Source organism: Leuciscus leuciscus (assembly GCF_965113295.1).
Source record: "Leuciscus leuciscus genome assembly, chromosome: 3".
In the NCBI taxonomy this organism is placed as follows: domain Eukaryota; kingdom Metazoa; phylum Chordata; class Actinopteri; order Cypriniformes; family Leuciscidae; genus Leuciscus; species Leuciscus leuciscus.
Window position 1 is genome coordinate 49,703,795 of NC_138727.1, and position 18,367 is coordinate 49,722,161.

The 18,367-nt window shown below is 40.5% G+C and overlaps 2 protein-coding genes and 1 long non-coding RNA gene across 3 annotated transcripts in view; all 3 read left to right on the forward strand.

Moving 5' to 3' along the window:
• Positions 1-18,367, forward strand: part of LOC309494997 (uncharacterized protein) — a 730,899-nt gene that overhangs the window by 472,284 nt on the left and 240,248 nt on the right. The window lies entirely within an intron of this gene.
• Positions 4,179-6,833, forward strand: LOC309495005 (uncharacterized protein). Its single transcript, XM_082164528.1, has 2 exons — positions 4,179-5,463; positions 5,500-6,833. Exons 1-2 carry the CDS (start codon positions 4,209-4,211, stop codon positions 5,718-5,720), a joined length of 1,476 nt encoding a protein of 491 aa, XP_082020654.1. The 5' UTR covers positions 4,179-4,208; the 3' UTR covers positions 5,721-6,833.
• On the forward strand, positions 9,459-10,734 carry LOC309495029. Its single transcript, XR_014204517.1, has 3 exons — positions 9,459-10,021; positions 10,508-10,614; positions 10,721-10,734. It is a non-coding gene; the product is annotated as an uncharacterized lncRNA (long non-coding RNA).

Sequence of the window (18,367 nt, forward strand, 5' to 3'; positions counted from 1 at the left end):
GACAAAAAAATTATCAGGGAGGAAAAATCTGAGGGGGCACGTGCCCCCTCACTTTGAATGGGCATGACGCCACTGGGTGCAGCAGCGAGGTGAAGCTGTGTTCCTGCCCGGGAGAAGAGACGCTGCCGCGGGCCATGGAACTCTCCACCTCCCGCCACCGCCGGACCTCAGATTGGAGGTCGAAGGCAGCAGTATATCATAAAACATTCTCACCTGTGAAATGTTATCCCTTGCTGTTATTTTTTTTCCCCATTTCTTTCGTTCAAACATCCATAAGCAGCACAACAGTCTGGCATATTTAGTGCTGATGATCCTGCGACACTGAACTCTATCTATCGATATCGATCTGCGCTCGATTGCTCTTCCTTCATCCTCCAACTAGTCGGATGTCTGTCACAGTAACTTGAAATTGAATTTAGTGATCTGAATCTGAATTGTGAGAACTGAATGTGAGGATATATAGAGAGTTGAATTTTCAGTGAGGATCAAATTGTATTGGACTTCAGTTCCAAACAAATAAATTCAATTTCAAATTATACAATTCAAATTCAGTTTTTTATTGCAATTAATCAAATTAAACAATACAATTTCAAATTATGTGATTCAAATTCAGTTTTTCAATGCAGTTATTCAAGTTTAGCCATTCAAATTCAAATATAAATGATTCAGTTTCTGGTGGCACATATTTCAGCCCATAGCTTTTGTGTTTGTTCCAGCCAGTTGAGAAACGCATCTCTGAGTTGTTTTTGCTGCTGTGTGTCCCAGTGTTCAGCTCTGATGCTGTGTGTTTTAGGTGGAGGATGCCGCTGTGCTCCCTGTCGAGCTGCGTTCTGCTCAACATCCTCTTCCTCACGCTGAGTGAAGATGAGACACCAGTAGATGCCGCAAATGACGTGTTCATGTGCACAAATTATAGTTAATCCTATAAAGTCGACTGTATTATACTTGATACACACATTTCTAAGGCCTTTAAATGATCAATGATAAAACCTGTTGCACTCAATCTACTACATGTCTTCTGTCGTCCGACTGATGCTTTATATTCTTTTAGCAAGTAAATGGTTTTAGTAAAATTGTATAATCGTCCCCCTAATTCAGCTCATGGTTCACGTGTCTTTTGCTGTGAAATATATAATCAGAAAAGCTTTTTATTGCTAGTAATATTTCAAGAAGAACACCTACTAAACTGAACCAGCTAAGGTTTACTTGATTATGTTTTGTTTTTTTATCTTGTTCAAATGTATCAAATATGATCATCAGGCTTTTGAGGAAGGTTTTTTTTTGTTGTTAATCTCTCAATCAACATTGAATTGCATTACATTATATGTTTTAAAACTACAGAGCTTTGATCATAAAACTATCATTTGATATCATCAGATATAGAGTGACGACTGATATTTATATGCATTTTATGTAAGTAGTCTGTTATACTGTTATAAAGATTGATTTACATTACAAGCGATCAGAAATTCTTCTTACTTTTTGGCAATATAAATATCAGCAACTGCCCCAAATTTCATATTTTTGCTCAGTTTGGGCCTGTGAATAAGGGCCCCCCCCCTACATATTCTCACTATATCCGACTATATGAGCCATAAAAGACTGATGTGTCAAATATGATAATCAACGAAAAACAAACTTTTTTTATATTCTGTCTAAATCTGAAATATTTAATGTCAAGCATTCCAGGGTAAAGATAATCTTTAGTTGATAAACTTCTCCTGCATGTACAGTAGATTTATTACATAACATTTCAGTGCATTAATATAAACATAAAAAACTAAATATATTACAGAGTGATCAGGGGCCCATTCTTCGTACGTTGCTTAAAACATCCGAGATCTAATGAGACATCCAAGATGATATCATCGTGGTAATCATGATCTGGCTAATTAGGTTCTTCGAACACACCTGCCGGTTATGATTAGTATAGCTGGATTGAGTTAGTGAGATAATTGCGCGTTCATGCGCTGGTTTAAAAGCGGATATGCATCGATAGTAGAAACATTGATCAGCAACGCTGCTATTGGCTGCTCAGCGTGGCCAAAGGGCGGGCTCAGTTTTTCTCCTCAGCAGAGCAAGAACTAATAGTCGAAGTTTATTCGGAATTTTAATGTTTAATTAAAACGCCAGGGAACACCTCAAAGTCTACAAAAGCCAGGAGAGAGAGGGCTGGCAAAAAGTAGCAGACAATTTAAATCTGTTAGAAGTGGCCATGTTAGATGTCTTTTATCACTTAATAGCCTATATATTTGTATTTTAATAATTGCATAATTACTTTGTTCATTGAACCAAACAATCCAAGATCATGCCAAATCGCCAACAATCAAATCCAGCTAACTGAGTTAGCGACGTACGAAGAACGGGCCCCAGGACAGAAAGCTGAAAATGTTTTTGTGATAATATCCATATGACTGCATGTCATCAAGCTTATTACACGTCTGCTTTTCAAAACAATAAACAAATGTACATTAAATATATGTAGCGGTGCGAGAGTAAGAGGATTGAGAAAGGTTTACCACACTTTTAACAGAAATGGCAATATATGATCAACTACGCCACCCCGGGAAACCGGGGAAATAGCCCTAAGGGCACACAGGTTCGTTTTGAGTGAGTGGGTGAGAGGACACGAGTCGTATATACAGAAGTAGAAAAGTTTTATTTTCTTTGTCAATGTCGACTAAATAGTTGGAAATTCAAAGTTAAAACTCTTACACTGGCATTATAATAACTGAACACCATCAATTAGCATCTACTCATACACACACAGTAAATAACCTCAATTTATAGAAACTCAACCAGGAGCAGAGGTATCTGGAGGTCCGGGCCAGCTGCCAAATTGGAAAACAAACCCGCCCAAATAATCCACTACAAATACACACACACACGTGAAGGGTTAAATGCCAGAAGACACTGTAATGGGAGATTTTTGATTTTCATTACTTACTTTGATTTTCATTAACATACACTAGATTGACTACTATGTGTGTTGCTGACTATGTGATATAATGATTGATGTGAAACGCCTGCGAAGCAGGAGAAAGAGGGGGAGAGCTTTGAAGGCTGAAGCCCTGACCCCTAAGGTCAAAGGGCTGTCCAATTTAGGACTTGCAGGCTGTAAGTTAAGCTAAACTAAAGTTCAGTATAATAGGATCACTGGTGGTGTCTTATCCATCTCTGGAGTTTAAAGAACCTTGGAAGATAACAATAACAGAGTATAAAGACTGGCCTGCCCCTCCCTCCTGGTCGCACTTGTTTCATAGACTGTACTGTCTACCTCTGTGTGGCAATTGGGCCTCTTGCAAGACAATAAATTACTTTTTAATGATCATTTGATTCCAGACTGTCTCTTATGCCAAAGATGATTGTTTAGTGAATTAAACTGCCACAACAGTTGGTGTCAGAAGTGGGATCGATATTCCTTGAAAGGCCTTCTGGACCTGATCAGCGGACGGTGGGGGGAACGCCCTGAATGCAACAGGCTTCAGTCTCACCTCGAAAGTGTTAAGAGAAGGAGAACCAGCCGCTTCAGGCCCGGGAGGACTTCCACTGGAATTCGGAAAAGAACCCAGGTGGCAACAGAAAATCTTGGGTAAGAGACAGCACATTTTTTTTTTCATTTGGGGATTTGGAAATGAAAATTTTGTGGATGAACCATAGTGGCTGTATTTGAGAACTGAAACTAGAGCTGTGGTACGAGGAAAAGAAGGCTTTTAAAAAGGGAACGGAAATTGAGACCTAGGGTAGGTCAAGAGATTGTCCAGACCGAAGCCGAGTACTCGTTATTGTGAGATTAATAGGAGCTGAAATAATTGATCACTGGAACACTTCCAGGGAGTCAATTGAGAGTATGCAGAAAAATGTATTCCAAACCTTTCCTGATTTCCGGTGAAAGTCAGAGTAAGCGCGCTGAAGTAAAATCCACAGGCAATAGTGACAGAGGGAAAATAACAGCCATTATGGGGACATCTAATAGTAAATACTGCACACCGGTATACTGTGCAATGAAGAAAAATCATGGGAAAAAGGGCTTGAAAGACATAGGGAAGCTCATAAGACATCATGATTTTCCGAAAGAAGGAACATTAAGCACCACAAGATTAAGAATGGTTAAAGAGCCAATTGAGAAGCGCAGCAACAAAACACTAGGCTGCTGTACGTGCGCTAGACATGTGTGTAAAAACTGTGATGCAACGGTTGAATGTTGGATGGAAGAAGCAAGAAAGAGAGAATGCAGAATGCAGAAAAAGCAAGAAATGGCTATGAATGAAAAGCAGAGTGATGTGTGTGAAAAATCTGTGCCCACGGCACCTGACAGCGTGTGCGTGAGTAAATGTGGTGAGGAAAATATGAATGCATGTGAGAGACATGTGACACCTACACCAGCTAATGAACGGAATGTTTGTGTTTGTGTTTTCCCACATGTAAACCCGGCACCGAGTGCGCCGAGCGCGCAGAATGCTCCGCCGGCTTATGCAGGACTGACACACGTCCCTGAGCAGAAATTGGCAGCGCTGAAGCTTGACCACGACCTTGACCGCTCTCCGCCGAGACTGCCAAAGCCAGAGACAGAGATGGAATCCGAAACAGAGCCAGAACCAAAGAAGCAAGTAAAGACTGCAAAAAAGCCCAAAAAGCCTGTGAAACCGACAAAGCCAATCAAGCGAGCACGACCAGTAGACACGGAAGGTGAAGAGGACACGGAGGACGAAGAAGAGGATGACGCCGTTTACGACACTCCGGACGAAGACAAGGGGGTCGGCAAACGAAAGAGACCGATGAACACAAGATCAAAGGTGAAAAGCGAGCCAGAGAGCTTCACCGCGCCAATGGTGGAAGTAGCAGGTACTGACGGCCCTATTTACGTGCACAGACCGTGGAACGAGTCCGACTTGAAAGAGTGCATGACAGTTCTGCCAAACCCTGAGGACGCGGGGGACAGATTCGCTGAAGAACTGATCAAATTCTGCCAAGAATTCAGCCCCACTACACAAGAGCTGAAGAGGCTGCTAGGCATGAAGCTAGGGGCCGCTAAGTGGCAGCTGGTGACCGGTCGAATACAGATTGAAGACCACAGGCGCATGCACAGAGACTGGACGGACAGGGCAAACGGCGATTACAGAGGAGCTGTCCTGGACCTGGCACGAGCAATAAGAGATGTGTTTCCAGCACGTGTGGACACTGAAAAGATAAGCTGCTGCCGTCAACGGCCAGACGAACGGGTCGGTGACTATTATGTAAGACTGTTTGAGACATTTAGACAGAACAGCGGCCTTGTAGAGCCGAACAATAGAGGAGATCGCCCCTCTACATGGGAGTCGCATCTCCTCGGCTGTTTTCTGACTGGGTTGAAACCAGAAATTTCAATGGCAGTGAAAATCAGTTACATCGAGTGGAAGCACGGTAGACTGTCAAATGCACTGGCGCACGCGCTGCACGCGGAAGAAACCGCGCAGCTGACAGGCGGAATGCAGCTGACAGCCGGAATGCAGCTGACAGGCGGAATGCAGCAAACAGGCGGAATGCAGCTGGCGAAAGTGGCATTTCCGTATGGAAGAAGCAACAACCATCAAAGAAGGAAGAAGAGGGACCAGAAGAAAGGGAAGTGTCTTGTGTGTGAGTCGGATGATCACATGATGAGACAGTGTACAAAGTGCAAAATGTGCAAGAAAGAGGGACATTGGGCTGAAAATTGTCCTGAGGCGATAAAGGCGGATTGAAGCCAGCAGCTGTGCGGAGAGCGCGAGAGGGAAAGGCGGCAGACGGGAGGCCAGTTTCCAGCTCAAGAAAAGGGAAGTGAACATTTTATTTTAACACAACAAACACACACACACACATACACTGATTCTCACTGTCCCGCTCTCTGCAACGAAGAAAATGCTTGCAAACCTTTATGTATATCTGATAAAGTTTTGAGTATGGATGTTTCTGAGGAATGCTTAAAAATGTATAAAAGTGAGGCGTTTTCACAAATGCCAAGATATCCAATGTTAGTGAATGGGTCACTTGTAAACTTTCTTGTCGATAGTGGCGCCTGCCGCTCAACAATAAGACCGTGTGATTTGCCATGCCCACCGACATTAACAGATTCTGTGTATAAAAGCATGTCGGCTTCGGGTCATGTAATTTTTGAAAATTTCACGGAGCCCTTAGTGTGTGAGACAGAAAAGGGAACAACATTGAGGCATGCGTTCCTCTGTTCAACAAACTGTCCGACACCGCTAATGGCCAGAGATTTAATGTGTGAATTAAATTTGACATTAACAGCAGGGCCATCAGGGATATCAATTGAGGAAAATCCTGAGGCGTGCTGTTTAAAATTTGACCCAAAATGGGCATATGAATGGCAGATAAGTGATTCAGATTGGGCAAATATGATTCTGAAACTGGCAAAAAGCCGAACGACGTCTGGGAAAACAGATTGTATGGCACCTGACAAAATGCATTGCACATCACACGTTGTTATTGAACGAGAACCACAATATGAAGAAAACTGGTTTAACAGTACAGAAAACGAGACTTTAAGGTTTGATAAAATTTTCTGGACAGAAAATGTGTGTGCGCTTTCAGCTAGTTTAACAGACAAACAGCAAAGGCTGTTTTTGATTGCAGGAGAAAGTGTTCCACACTTATCTGTGACCAAGGCCACAGAGCAAGCGTGGGGGGATTTGGGCCTGTTTGTGGGAGAATGTGTGAGAGCCACTGATTGGGAAGAAACAGGTGAAGGGTCAAAACACAGCAAAGCAGTTGGGGCTTTTCAGTCAACATGTGATTTTATGGTTGGAGTGAGGCGAACTGTACGAGTGACTGAGAAGTGTGCATTGGAGAACAGGAAGGGAGGGGCTATTTCTGTCGCTGACACTCACAGTGCATTGACAGAAGTACCTCCTGAACTGTGGGCAAAACATAAATATGATGTGGGGTTAATCAGGGGTTGTGAACCAGTTATGATTACTGCAAAATCTGATTACAGGCCATGTCAACCGCAATATCCTTTAAAAAAGGAGGCATTGCGGGGGATTTTGCCAGTGTTTGAGTCTTTATTAAAAGAAGGAATAATTGTTCCCTGTCCAGATTCTCCAGTGCGCACTCCGATTTTGCCTGTTAAAAAGATTCGTGACAAGAATGCTGAAACAGAATACCGTTTCGTTCAGGACCTCCAGGCGGTGAATGCAGCTGTCATTGCCCGAGCGGTGCGGGTTCCAAACCCATATACCATACTCTCCCAAATTCCGCAAAATGCAAAGTATTTCACTGTAGTGGATTTGGCTAATGCTTTTTTTAGCGTCCCAGTGGATGAAAAAAGTAAATTTTGGTTTGCATTTGATTTTAATGGTAAAGGTTATACCTTTACGAGATTATGTCAGGGATTTTGCGAGAGTCCGACCGCTTACAACGAAGCGCTTCGAAGAAGCCTCGAGCCTTTGAAATTGACAGATGGAACGGCATTACTTCAGTATGTGGATGATTTGTTGATCTGTGCATGTGATGAGAAAACATGTGTGGCTGATTCTGTGTCTCTCTTGAAGCATCTGGCGAGAGAGGGACACAAAGTCAGGAAGTGACCTTTTTAGGGCATGTGCTTAGTCCTAACAGTAAATCACTCTCTGAGAAGAGGGTGCAGGGCATCAGGGAGGTGCCAAGGCCAGTCACAATGAAACAGCTATTGTCATTTTTGGGAATGTGTGCTTATTGTCGTACATTTATTCCCAATTATGCAATTATTGAGCAGCCCTTACGAGCCCTTACTGCAGGGAAAGGGATGAAATCATGTGACAAACTGACTTGGACAAAGGAAGCAGAGGAAGCGTTTTCTGAAATGAAAACGCAACTGGCTTTGGCTCCTGCCCTGGGCCTGCCTATAGCCGACCGGGATTTTGTGCAAATGGTAGATGAGAAAAATGGTTTTTCAACTTCTGTGCTCCTGCAAATTCATGGAGATAAACTGAGACCTGTGGGGTATTTTTCAACAAAGCTAGATCCAGTAGCCGCCGGCCTGCCGTACTGTTTACGGGCTGTGGCCGCAGCTGAACAGGCCGTGATGGCTTCCAGGGAATTTGTGGGGTATAGTAATCTGACATTACATGTGCCACACTCAGTGTCCATGATTTTGCAAGAGCAGAAAACATCACATTTGTCTACAGCAAGGTGGTTGAGATATCACACAATCCTGTTGGATATGCCAAACATAACTGTTAAACGTTGTACCACACTTAACCCAGCGACACTTTTACCCGTAGCAACAGACGGAGATGAGCATCATTGCTGTCTGACAGCTCTGGAGCAGGTGTGCACACCTCGTCCAGATCTCTCAGACATGCCACTGGATGATGGCGAAACTGTCCTCTTTGTGGATGGATCGGCGACACAAGATCCACAAACAGGTCAGCATAAGGTTGGTTATGCGGTAACCACAGAATTTGAAGTTGTAAAAAGTGGCAAATTGCCATCAAAATATTCGGCGCAAGCAGCTGAATTGGTTGCTTTAACAGAAGCGTGTAAAATTATGGAAAACGAATGCGTAACAATTTACACAGACTCGAGATATGCTTTCGGGGTCACGCACGATTTTGGTGCTCTATGGAAGCACAGAAAGTTCTTAAAGTCAGACGGACGTCCGATACTGAACGCGCCTTTGGTATCTGATCTTCTAGAGGCCGTTCTGTTACCACAAAAGATTGCGATATGTTACCACAAAAGATTGCGACACAACAACACACAGCACTAGGTGTGAACACACCACACAAATGGCAGCTTTGCCTTCACCCTCCAGAAACCCCCAGCTCCTGCAACAAAGACAAAATAAAAAAAAACACAAAACATGAACACAATCCAAACGAATAAAACAAGTCAAATAATTCAAAGATCTAAACCACTTGACATAATTAGGACTCAGTACCACAAAAAAACAAGTTGACATTGAAATAAACCAAATAATCAAACATACATTCATACATACAAGATGCTTCAAACCAATGAAATTCAACAGACGGCGGCCAAAGGAGACAGCCAGCCAGCTCGCACAGTCAGACGAATTGCACAATCGATGTACGTGCAACAGAGACACAGCAGCTAGAAGTTACTATCCTGATGGATGTCGAGGCAAAACAGCGACGCAGTCGCAATTATACGCGATCACAGTTCGGCATTGATACTCGATTCTCACGAGTAGCCCAAGAGACCCTCAGTTATGCAGGGGGGGCCGCAGAATGATCCCGGCGCACAAACCGCTTCGCGGTCGCGCACCATATTGCAGTACAGCAGCTCAGTCAGAAACAACATGATTAGCATGTTACTAGTATTAATTAGCACTAGGGCTGTGAAACTATTAATCCCATCCAAAATAGAAGTTTGTGTTCAGATAATATATGTGTGTGTGTACTGTGTATAATTATTTTTGTATATATAAATACACACACATGCATGTATATATTTAAGAAAAATTTGTTATTTATATTTATAATATTGAAAATGTTATATCTATTATATTAAATAAATATGTATATTTATAATATTGAATTTAGAAAGTTGGGTTCGATTTATCAAAGCAATATGCTGTAGAAAATGGGACACCACAGGGGAGTGTGATTAGTCCAACTTTATTCTCCATTATGATTAATGATATTTATTTAAATCTTCCAGGGGATATAGGGAGGTCTTTATTCACAGATGATGGTGCTTTATGGAAGAAAGGTAGAAATGTTGAGTATATTTTAAAGAAGATGCAGGAAGGAATTGATCAAGTTGAAAATTGGGGAATAAAATGGGGATTTAAGTTCTCAGTGGAAAAATCAAAAGTATCAAAAAAAGAAGTTGGTCCAGTACTAGGCTTAGGTGTAATTTGTCTATTTATTTTTATGAAATGAACTTAAAATGTTTAATTTGACCAATTGGACTCTCTCCTTTTCACGAAACAACAATCCAGGAAGATCCTGCAGTTCTGCTTGGCTTCACCTAACAAAGTTGATCAAAGTGAAATCCCATTTGGAGAGTCATTTCAGATGCGCAGTTCTCCATGAAGGTAACGTTTGCAAACATACTTTTGGGAAATGCAAATTGAGTTATGTATGTAACATGTATAATAAGCATGAAAAGTAGCCTTGATGTTATGATTGTCAATTTTTTTTTTTTTTTGATTTTGGGTTCTCATAAATGATGTTTTATTAACAAGGTTCGGGAGGAGCACGTTCAGATAATTAACACAGGTGGAGAGCACTCAGCAATCAATGGTAAGAGGTGCATATATACTCAGCAGTCTCACCTCATTCCATTGACAGTTTTGCAGCATCCCTCCACCACCCCTTCTCCACCCTTCTAGTCCTAAACACTTACATACGGGGGGAGTACTCTGGGTTCGGGCCGAACTCCGAGCTCGGAGCCCTCCCTCCGGACAGCACGCCAAATACGCATTAAACTTTACCCTTCAAATTATATGTAAGTGTAAACTCGTGAATTTACACTTATGATCATCATAATAATACTACAGTTTATTGTATTTATATTTTAGGGTATACCATTCACAGATGTGGATTAGATTGCAGAGCAAGGCAGTGTTTCCACTGTAACTCAATGCTGTTATGTAAACCTTCATGAAGCATCTGTCTATTTGCAAGGGTAAGCACTCAGTTGTTCCTTCACTGACACCAACCACACAATACACTTAAAAATCTTATTACCACAAAATAATTGTAATAATTGTGGCAAAATAATTTGCCTGTAGGGCGTACTCAACGGGAAGACTGCAGAGTTGTTTCCTCAGAGGTCCTCTTGCCTGGTGCCCGTCTACCTTGACCATGAAGAACAACAGGACACCCTTTTTGCTCTTCTGAAGTCAGCACTGCAAACACCAACACGACTGAGCTTTTTTTTTTTACACAATGTCCAATGTATCCTTTTTTAAGCGTTAACATCATTATGTGATTATGTTCTCCATTTACTATTTCAGTGAAGTGGAAGAATTGAATAGAGGGATTGAGAAACAAAAAAAGAGCGGAGAACATCCAATTGGTAGGTAGTGCTGCTGCATTCTTCACAATCTGGCCTTTAAATATTTAAAGGTCAGGAAAGTCATGTCAATAACATGGTATTTCTATTCATATTTCTTCATTGTTTTTGCCTCTTCATAATGACTCGCTTGCTTTAGTCCTGATTTGCAAGTCGCTTTGGACAAAGGCGTCTGCTAAATGACAAAATGTAGTGTGTGTGTGTGTGTGTGTGTGTGTGTGTGTGTGTGTGTGTGTGTGTGTGTGTGTGTGTGTGGACCTGTACAAGTATGTGAGCCATGAATGAACTGTAGATCTGTTACCTTGTCAAAGACTCTTCCCAGAGTATTTGGATCTTGTTTTCTTTGTAATGTCTTTCAGATCCAAATAAAAGTATTCGTGTGTGTGTGTGTGTGTGTGTGTGTGTGTGTGTCACTGAGAAAGGTGTCCTTCATTGACGTAAGTGCTGCCACAAACGTGCCAACATGCGAAACTGTCTCGAGAAAATGAGAGAGAGAAGCTCGGTTACTTCATTCTAGAGTTCATAAATATATAGGTTACATCATGTATAAGCCTAGGCTACATAAATCTTTAAAAAGTATCATCTTTAATAATTAGGTGATTGTTAAAATTATTAAAAGCTTCGAGCATGATTTGTCTTAGAGTCTGTCACTATTCCATATTGTTTTAATAATTTCCCAACAGAAGACCCTTAACTCTGCATCAGGAAGTTGTACTTTTCCATTATGTAACATCAGCTTCCTGAAGCAAAATATTAAAGATGAACATAAATTGCTATGAACACAAATTGCTAAAAATGTCTTTATAATTTCCGTCAACAGAGGGAGACACAGACCAGTGTTGTAGTCCAGTTGGGTAGTGCTCATATTAAATAATACTGTTACTGAGGTGATAAAAGCATCACATTTTACATGAAGCTTCTTTAGGACCTTTTTATTTTTTTAATTTTTTTTTACTTTCAGGGTAATGGCCTTTTAAGACCACTGAATAAGCTTCCTTTTGTTAATTTGTGCTCAGGCCACTAGATCTTCCAAATTATAAGTGTAAAAAAAGAGTGCCAAGACACCTTATAGGCTACCTCAACCCCCCCCCCCCCCCCCCCCCCCAAAAAAAATCCCTGTATTATATAGGCGTAATTATTAAAAAAGGCATCAAAAATGCTTAAATGTTCAGAGATCTTGGTTTTCTCTTTTATTTTTCAATTCAACTATTCATTCATATAGCTATCTACTGAGTTTAGTTTGGTCATTAGTTTTTAGGCTGCCTCACATCCCATTAAATCCTGTTTGTGTGTGACAGTACATATCTAGATGTACTTTCAGTTATTTTGGTTTCCTATTGTAGACGTGTTGCAGGTCAGAATGTCTTGATTCATTCGTTCTTTTATGCTTACATAACATTAGTTTCTGAAACTTCAACATGGAGCTGAACTGGGCTCTATGTATTATTAGCCAGAAAGACACCTCTGAACCCCTGAGATGTCCCTTGCAGAAACCTGGGACAAGTGGTGATAAATCTGATGCCTATAGATCATTTCTTGCTAATGTCGAGCAATTCAGGGCGATTGACAATCTTCCAACTAAACTCTATTTTGGGAATGATGAAACTGCTAGCAATTTTGCTTCACATTCTGATTCTTCACACAAATCTTGCCACCTAAAGTTTATCAATTCAAAGCTTATGAAAGCGACAAAGAAGAACGTGCGGGATGCTGTTGAATCTGGAGGGGGAAAGCCAATGAAACGCCAACGACTGGATGTCCGGAAGTGCTTCTTCTGAGAGGGTGTCATAGGTCAAGGTGCACTCCGTGAAGTTTCAACATTTGATACTGACAGGAATAAGGGAAGCTCTGAGGAATAGAGATTTTGATGAAGATGCTCTCATCCTGGCAAAAGTTGCGAAGATTATTAAAAATGACATATTCAACCATACAGGCTTCAAATTCACTGGCTCCTTCCCAGAAAGATATCAAGAAACCTCACTTCCTTCAAGCCTAAAGTCTCTTATCTCGATGAAAATGAATGGCTCCAACTTGAAAGATCAAGAGAAATGTGAGGCTCAGGCTTGCCTCACAATGGGACAAGGCATTCTTTATAACACAAAGAAAAGGGCAACACCCACTGCTGACCAGACACAGCCTTGATCGTGAACCACCACTCCCCATTTACATAGGCCTTAATGTACATGTACAAACCAGAAGCAAGCAACTGGTCCAGCAATGAAACCAAATGGGTATTAGCATTTCATATTATTGACAGAGTTATTCAAATTGAAGACTGGCTTGCTAAAGCCACATGTGAACGCTTTGAAGTTGATGGTGTTGTGGTTCCAGCTTGTCTCCGGAAAGGGCTCTTCACAGTTGGTGCCCTTGATAACCTTGACTATGACCCAAGTTCAACCACTTCTGTAGGCTCCTTTCATGGTACTGGAATCAGCATGTTTCAGTTTCCAACTAAGGATGACTGTGACAGAGACCACCCATTATGATACCACCTTTTGAAAATAAAAATAAAGCTCTTCCTGACACTTTTGCCACTGTCCCCGCTGTAGCTCTGACAAATACTTCTGTTTCAGTGCCAGAGTGTAATGTAGTTACAGCTATGGGCTTATTGGATTATGCAAGAGAAGAGGAAAACAACTCCACTTGTAGAGAAGACAGAACTGGCCAGTGATGATGCAGTTGCATGGTCTGCATATCATGCTTCAACCATTGGTGGAAGACCCCACCAGCAAAATGTGCACTCCTTCCTCTGTTTTATGAGAAATCTGCCACTCCAGCCATGATTAAACATGAATGTTCTTAGACAAGCTATTGAATTTCTTAATCCTGGGCAAACCCCAGTCACTACATTTGGCCAGCCTCTTTTCGCTCTGGCAAAGTTCACAATCTCTACTGTCACTTCACAATCTACAGCAGAAGCTTTTAGGCTTATTGCTGGCCCCAAAGATGAAGATTTATCACTTGGAGAAATGACATGCTGAAGACAAGTCCTACTTTCATGTATTGGGACCAGTTTGGATGACACCTCCAGAAGTCCCCACGGCCTCCAGAGAACTTATCAAATGTTGCTGTAAGGGGGATTGTTCCTGCAAATGTGGCAAAGCAAGTCTAGACTGCTCACCTCTTTGCAAATGCAACTGTAACCACTCATAATTATCAATTACAGGGCCAATAAAGATCATATTGCTAATACTTTGACATGTATTGAAACTTTAGTTATGTAAAAGTTCATAAACATAAATAAACATATAAAATGTTAACTTTGGGATTCATTTGAACACTTTATCTTGTGCAGGAACTTGAAAGTTGCTGTGAAAATTTTAAGCATATTTCATTGATAATGATATACTTCTAATATGACGTTACAAAGGTTTTTTTTTCCGAGGGCTCCTGGCCAAAATTACACTATAGACCCTGAGGAAACACCATGCATAAAATTTGGTGGTTTTATCACCGTAACGGTATTTTCACTACGCCGCCGGACTACTGCTTTCATCAGAGAAGTCATCGTGGGAGCACTGAGGTGGTTTTCATAGATTTATGGATCCTCCACTTCTCAGGTAAAACTGATTACATCAATATACCTTATTTTTACTAAAGGCCATAAAACATTTTATAAAAAAAAAAATATAGACAGAAAACATGAGTAAAATATTTCATTTCACAGCTCGTCCTGAACTTAAAGAAGGTTGCAGTAATAGACATAAATATACTATATGGCAATAACAGCCATGGTCATCAGCACCTTTTTGTGAAAAGTATCTTTCCTAACACTGCGATCCAGTGCCTTGACTTAAACTCTGTCCCAAAACCCTGATCTCTCCATTCCTCCTCCTCCTCATTCTCTTTCTTTTTCCTTGAGTCCACTTTTTTAACTGCTTCCAAAAATGACAACTTATTTCCATCTCTTTCCTTTTGAATTGCTACTGTCCTCTTTCTAACTTCACATCCTCCATATGCCACATTATGCACCCCACCACAATTACAACATTTTGCATACTCATGTTCTTTCCCACAATGTGCACATCTCTTTTTGGCTCTGCATATACAGTATGACCATATCTCTGGCAGTTATAACATCTCATTGGAGCACGCACAGATGCTCTCACCTGAAAGCTAACATATCCAACCATCACTCTACTTGGTATTCCTCTTTCAAAGCGCAACATTACAGAAAGACTTTCTTACTTCTTACCTTCCCTATTCCTTTGCAATCGCTTTGCTTCAATTACATTTCCTCCTTTTATATTCCTCTTCAGCTCTGTCCTCGTTACATCCAATGGGACCCCTGTAATTACTCCACATATCCATGATTTTTCACCTGTTTGCTTTTACAACTTGAAATCACTTGTTTACACACAACCTTCATGTTCATCACTTTATCCTTCTGTTCCTCATTTTCACATATTACCATAATGCTCAATCTTGAAGTACTCTTGCACACTTAATCTCTCCTGTTTGTTTTCTCAACTCATTTGTTAATTAGATTGGGTTTACCTCTTTTACTCCATATCCCTTTGAATCTCACAATCATTTTTATTTCCTCTGGCCTTTCACTTATTAACTCCCTTTCACTGTCCTCATCTATACTTACTGAGTCCTCTTCACAGCAAAATCCCCAGAGTTAAATGAACACTGCTCAGTGTTTATAAGAGTCCACACTCAGAGTGTTATAAGTAGCACTGAAGCAGTGTTGAAGTTAATGAGATAATTAAGTGATTAACTGAGTGATGATTGAGCATTATTGAAGACACCTGATGTTAACAAGCAGAATCATTGAAGGAGAAAATAACAAATGTTATTGTATCATTTGATCATACAATTTTTAACTTTAGATTTAGTTCGGCTGCTGTAATTCAGTTATAACAGTCACATGAACAAAGAGAAAAAGTGATCTAATGGTGTTGTTTATAATGACCTGAAGCACTGAACTCATTTAGAGCCTGATCTCTGAGTTAGGTTTACTTTATTGATTATAGCAGCACTGTATTTGTACAGCACAATATTTTTAACATTTTCTATGTAATCCAAAGGATTTCTTCTGATACAATACATTTTTCTTCTTCTTCTTCTGTCTTTTATTGGCAACCGCATGAAATAGTGCATTACTGCCATCATCAGGTAGCTTAGCTCAGAAACATTTTCTAAACATCCCCACTGGCGCTGCGTGTTCACCTCCTCCAGTTTCCACCCCAGTTCCCTTTAAATACCAATAACTCATTATTTCCTTTTTTCAGATATCCATTCCCTTACCCACACTATATCATCATACCTCTACCTCTCTTATATACACTTCTCCTACATTCTTTTAATTAATCCTGTTATTCAGACACTGACACAACACCTTTACCGTACTATTTCCTATATCTGAGTCTAATATATTCTTTAATGTTAACTCTTTTCCTTCATTCTTCCATATTTCTTCTCTTAGCACTTCTCTTTCTGCATCGTAATCCTTACAATTTATAATCACATTCTCATTTTCAGACACTTTCACTCTGTCCACATTTCTCACACAATCCCATTGGATGTTTAGATATTAGATGTAATTCAAACCTGTATGTCTCATCCTTAATCTTGTAATTATATTTTCCTCCCTCCTGTTTCCCCCATTCTACCTTTTGCCACTTTCTTTTAAATTGCATATAAATGTCTTCCTTTAGTCTCACTATCCCAATACTGTTGCCACTTTTTAATCATTTTTTCTTTTATTTCTGATTTTATTTCTCTTATACTATGTGGTAGCTCAATTTCTACCACTTCATCATCTACTGCTTGCTTGACTAATTTATCTGCTTCTTCATTCCCTTTAATCCCCACATGGGCTGGATCCCTCATAAACTGTACTTCTATCTTGTTTTAACTCAAAGAGATTTTGAAGGATTTCCATTACTATGTATTGCCTTGATTCTGACTTTTGGTTATCAATACTGACCATTGCTGAATATTAATCTGAACATATGACCGCATTTTGTATTTCTATTGCAGAATAGCCGTCAGTTCACCTGTATTTACTGACAGTTGATCACGTATTCAAGCTTTTCTCTTTATGTGTAACTTTGGACCATTGACTGCCACTCCTACTCTCCATCCTTTTTTGAAGCATCTGTGTATATCTGTATATTATTTCCGTACTTAATCCCTAAATATTCATTTGTTCTCATTTCTTCCATCTCATTACTTCCTTCTTTTTGTCTTATCTTCAGTAAAGTTAAATCTCTATTGGCTGAGGAAGAATCCATAAAGGGTAATGTGGGTACATCACTCTTATACACATCTATATTTACTTTATACACATCTATATTATTATTTCCTTGTTCCCAACATATTCCTTGTATATTCTTTGTTGGATGTACCTCATCCTGACTCTTAATATTTGTCCAATATACTGCCATTAACTGTTGTCTTCTCAAACAAATTTCATTGATCTTTATTGGATATGCCCCACTGTAAAGTTTTGTCTGAAGTTGCTTGATTTTCCACTAGATGGTGTTATTTCTACCCAGATTTATTATCCTTGGTTAAATGGTTGTAATGCTCTCACCTGTGTTGAATCATACCTAATGATAAACCCTATTTAAGGCCTCACTGCCATTGTTCAGTCCTCATGTTAGCCAAAGCGTTGTCATTCCTAAGAATTGTTGGGTTTGAGATTTTTTCCCTGCCTTCTGTTTTGTAGTGGTGGGCAGATCGAGGCTTCGTGAAGCAATGAAACAGTTGAACCCATAGACAGTATAAGAAGTGGACAGAGCCATCTCATTGGAACTCAATTGAGACAAGTGAAGCCCATTTTTAGCGATTTTTTAGGACTTCCGTTCCTGACGCGCAGACTCAAACCGAGCTTGACGACGTAGATGTGACGTGAGCAACCCATCTGTCTTCTAGTGGCTGTGGCATGAGAAATCTGAATCATTCCCTTCCGAATCTTGCAGAGACAGAGAGTGTGAGTAGGAGGTGTCCACGAGCTAGGAGCAGGAGAAACTTTTGCTAGGTATTCTGATTAATTATTTTGTCATTTTGCCTCCACGTCTCCCCGATTGCGCGCAAGCTTTTCCTCCCGTCAATACGGTAATCTCTCTACTATGCGACAGAGAGTCGCGTGGTTATGACGCAATCGTTAGCCTACTTTTACAAAAACTGTTTTTACGGGGCCATAACGTAAGCTACAAGGTAATGGAGCATTTTATACATTGTCGTGTTTCTTTAGAAATAAATAATGGACAAATGGAGTCTTTAAACGCCTCAGATGTAAAGTTATTCGCTGTCAAAGTGACGCCAAAATGAATGGGAGTCAATGGGATGCTAACAGCAGGTGGGGGTCCGCTACAAGATGGTGGCACGCGGCCGGCTTCAACTTCCGGTC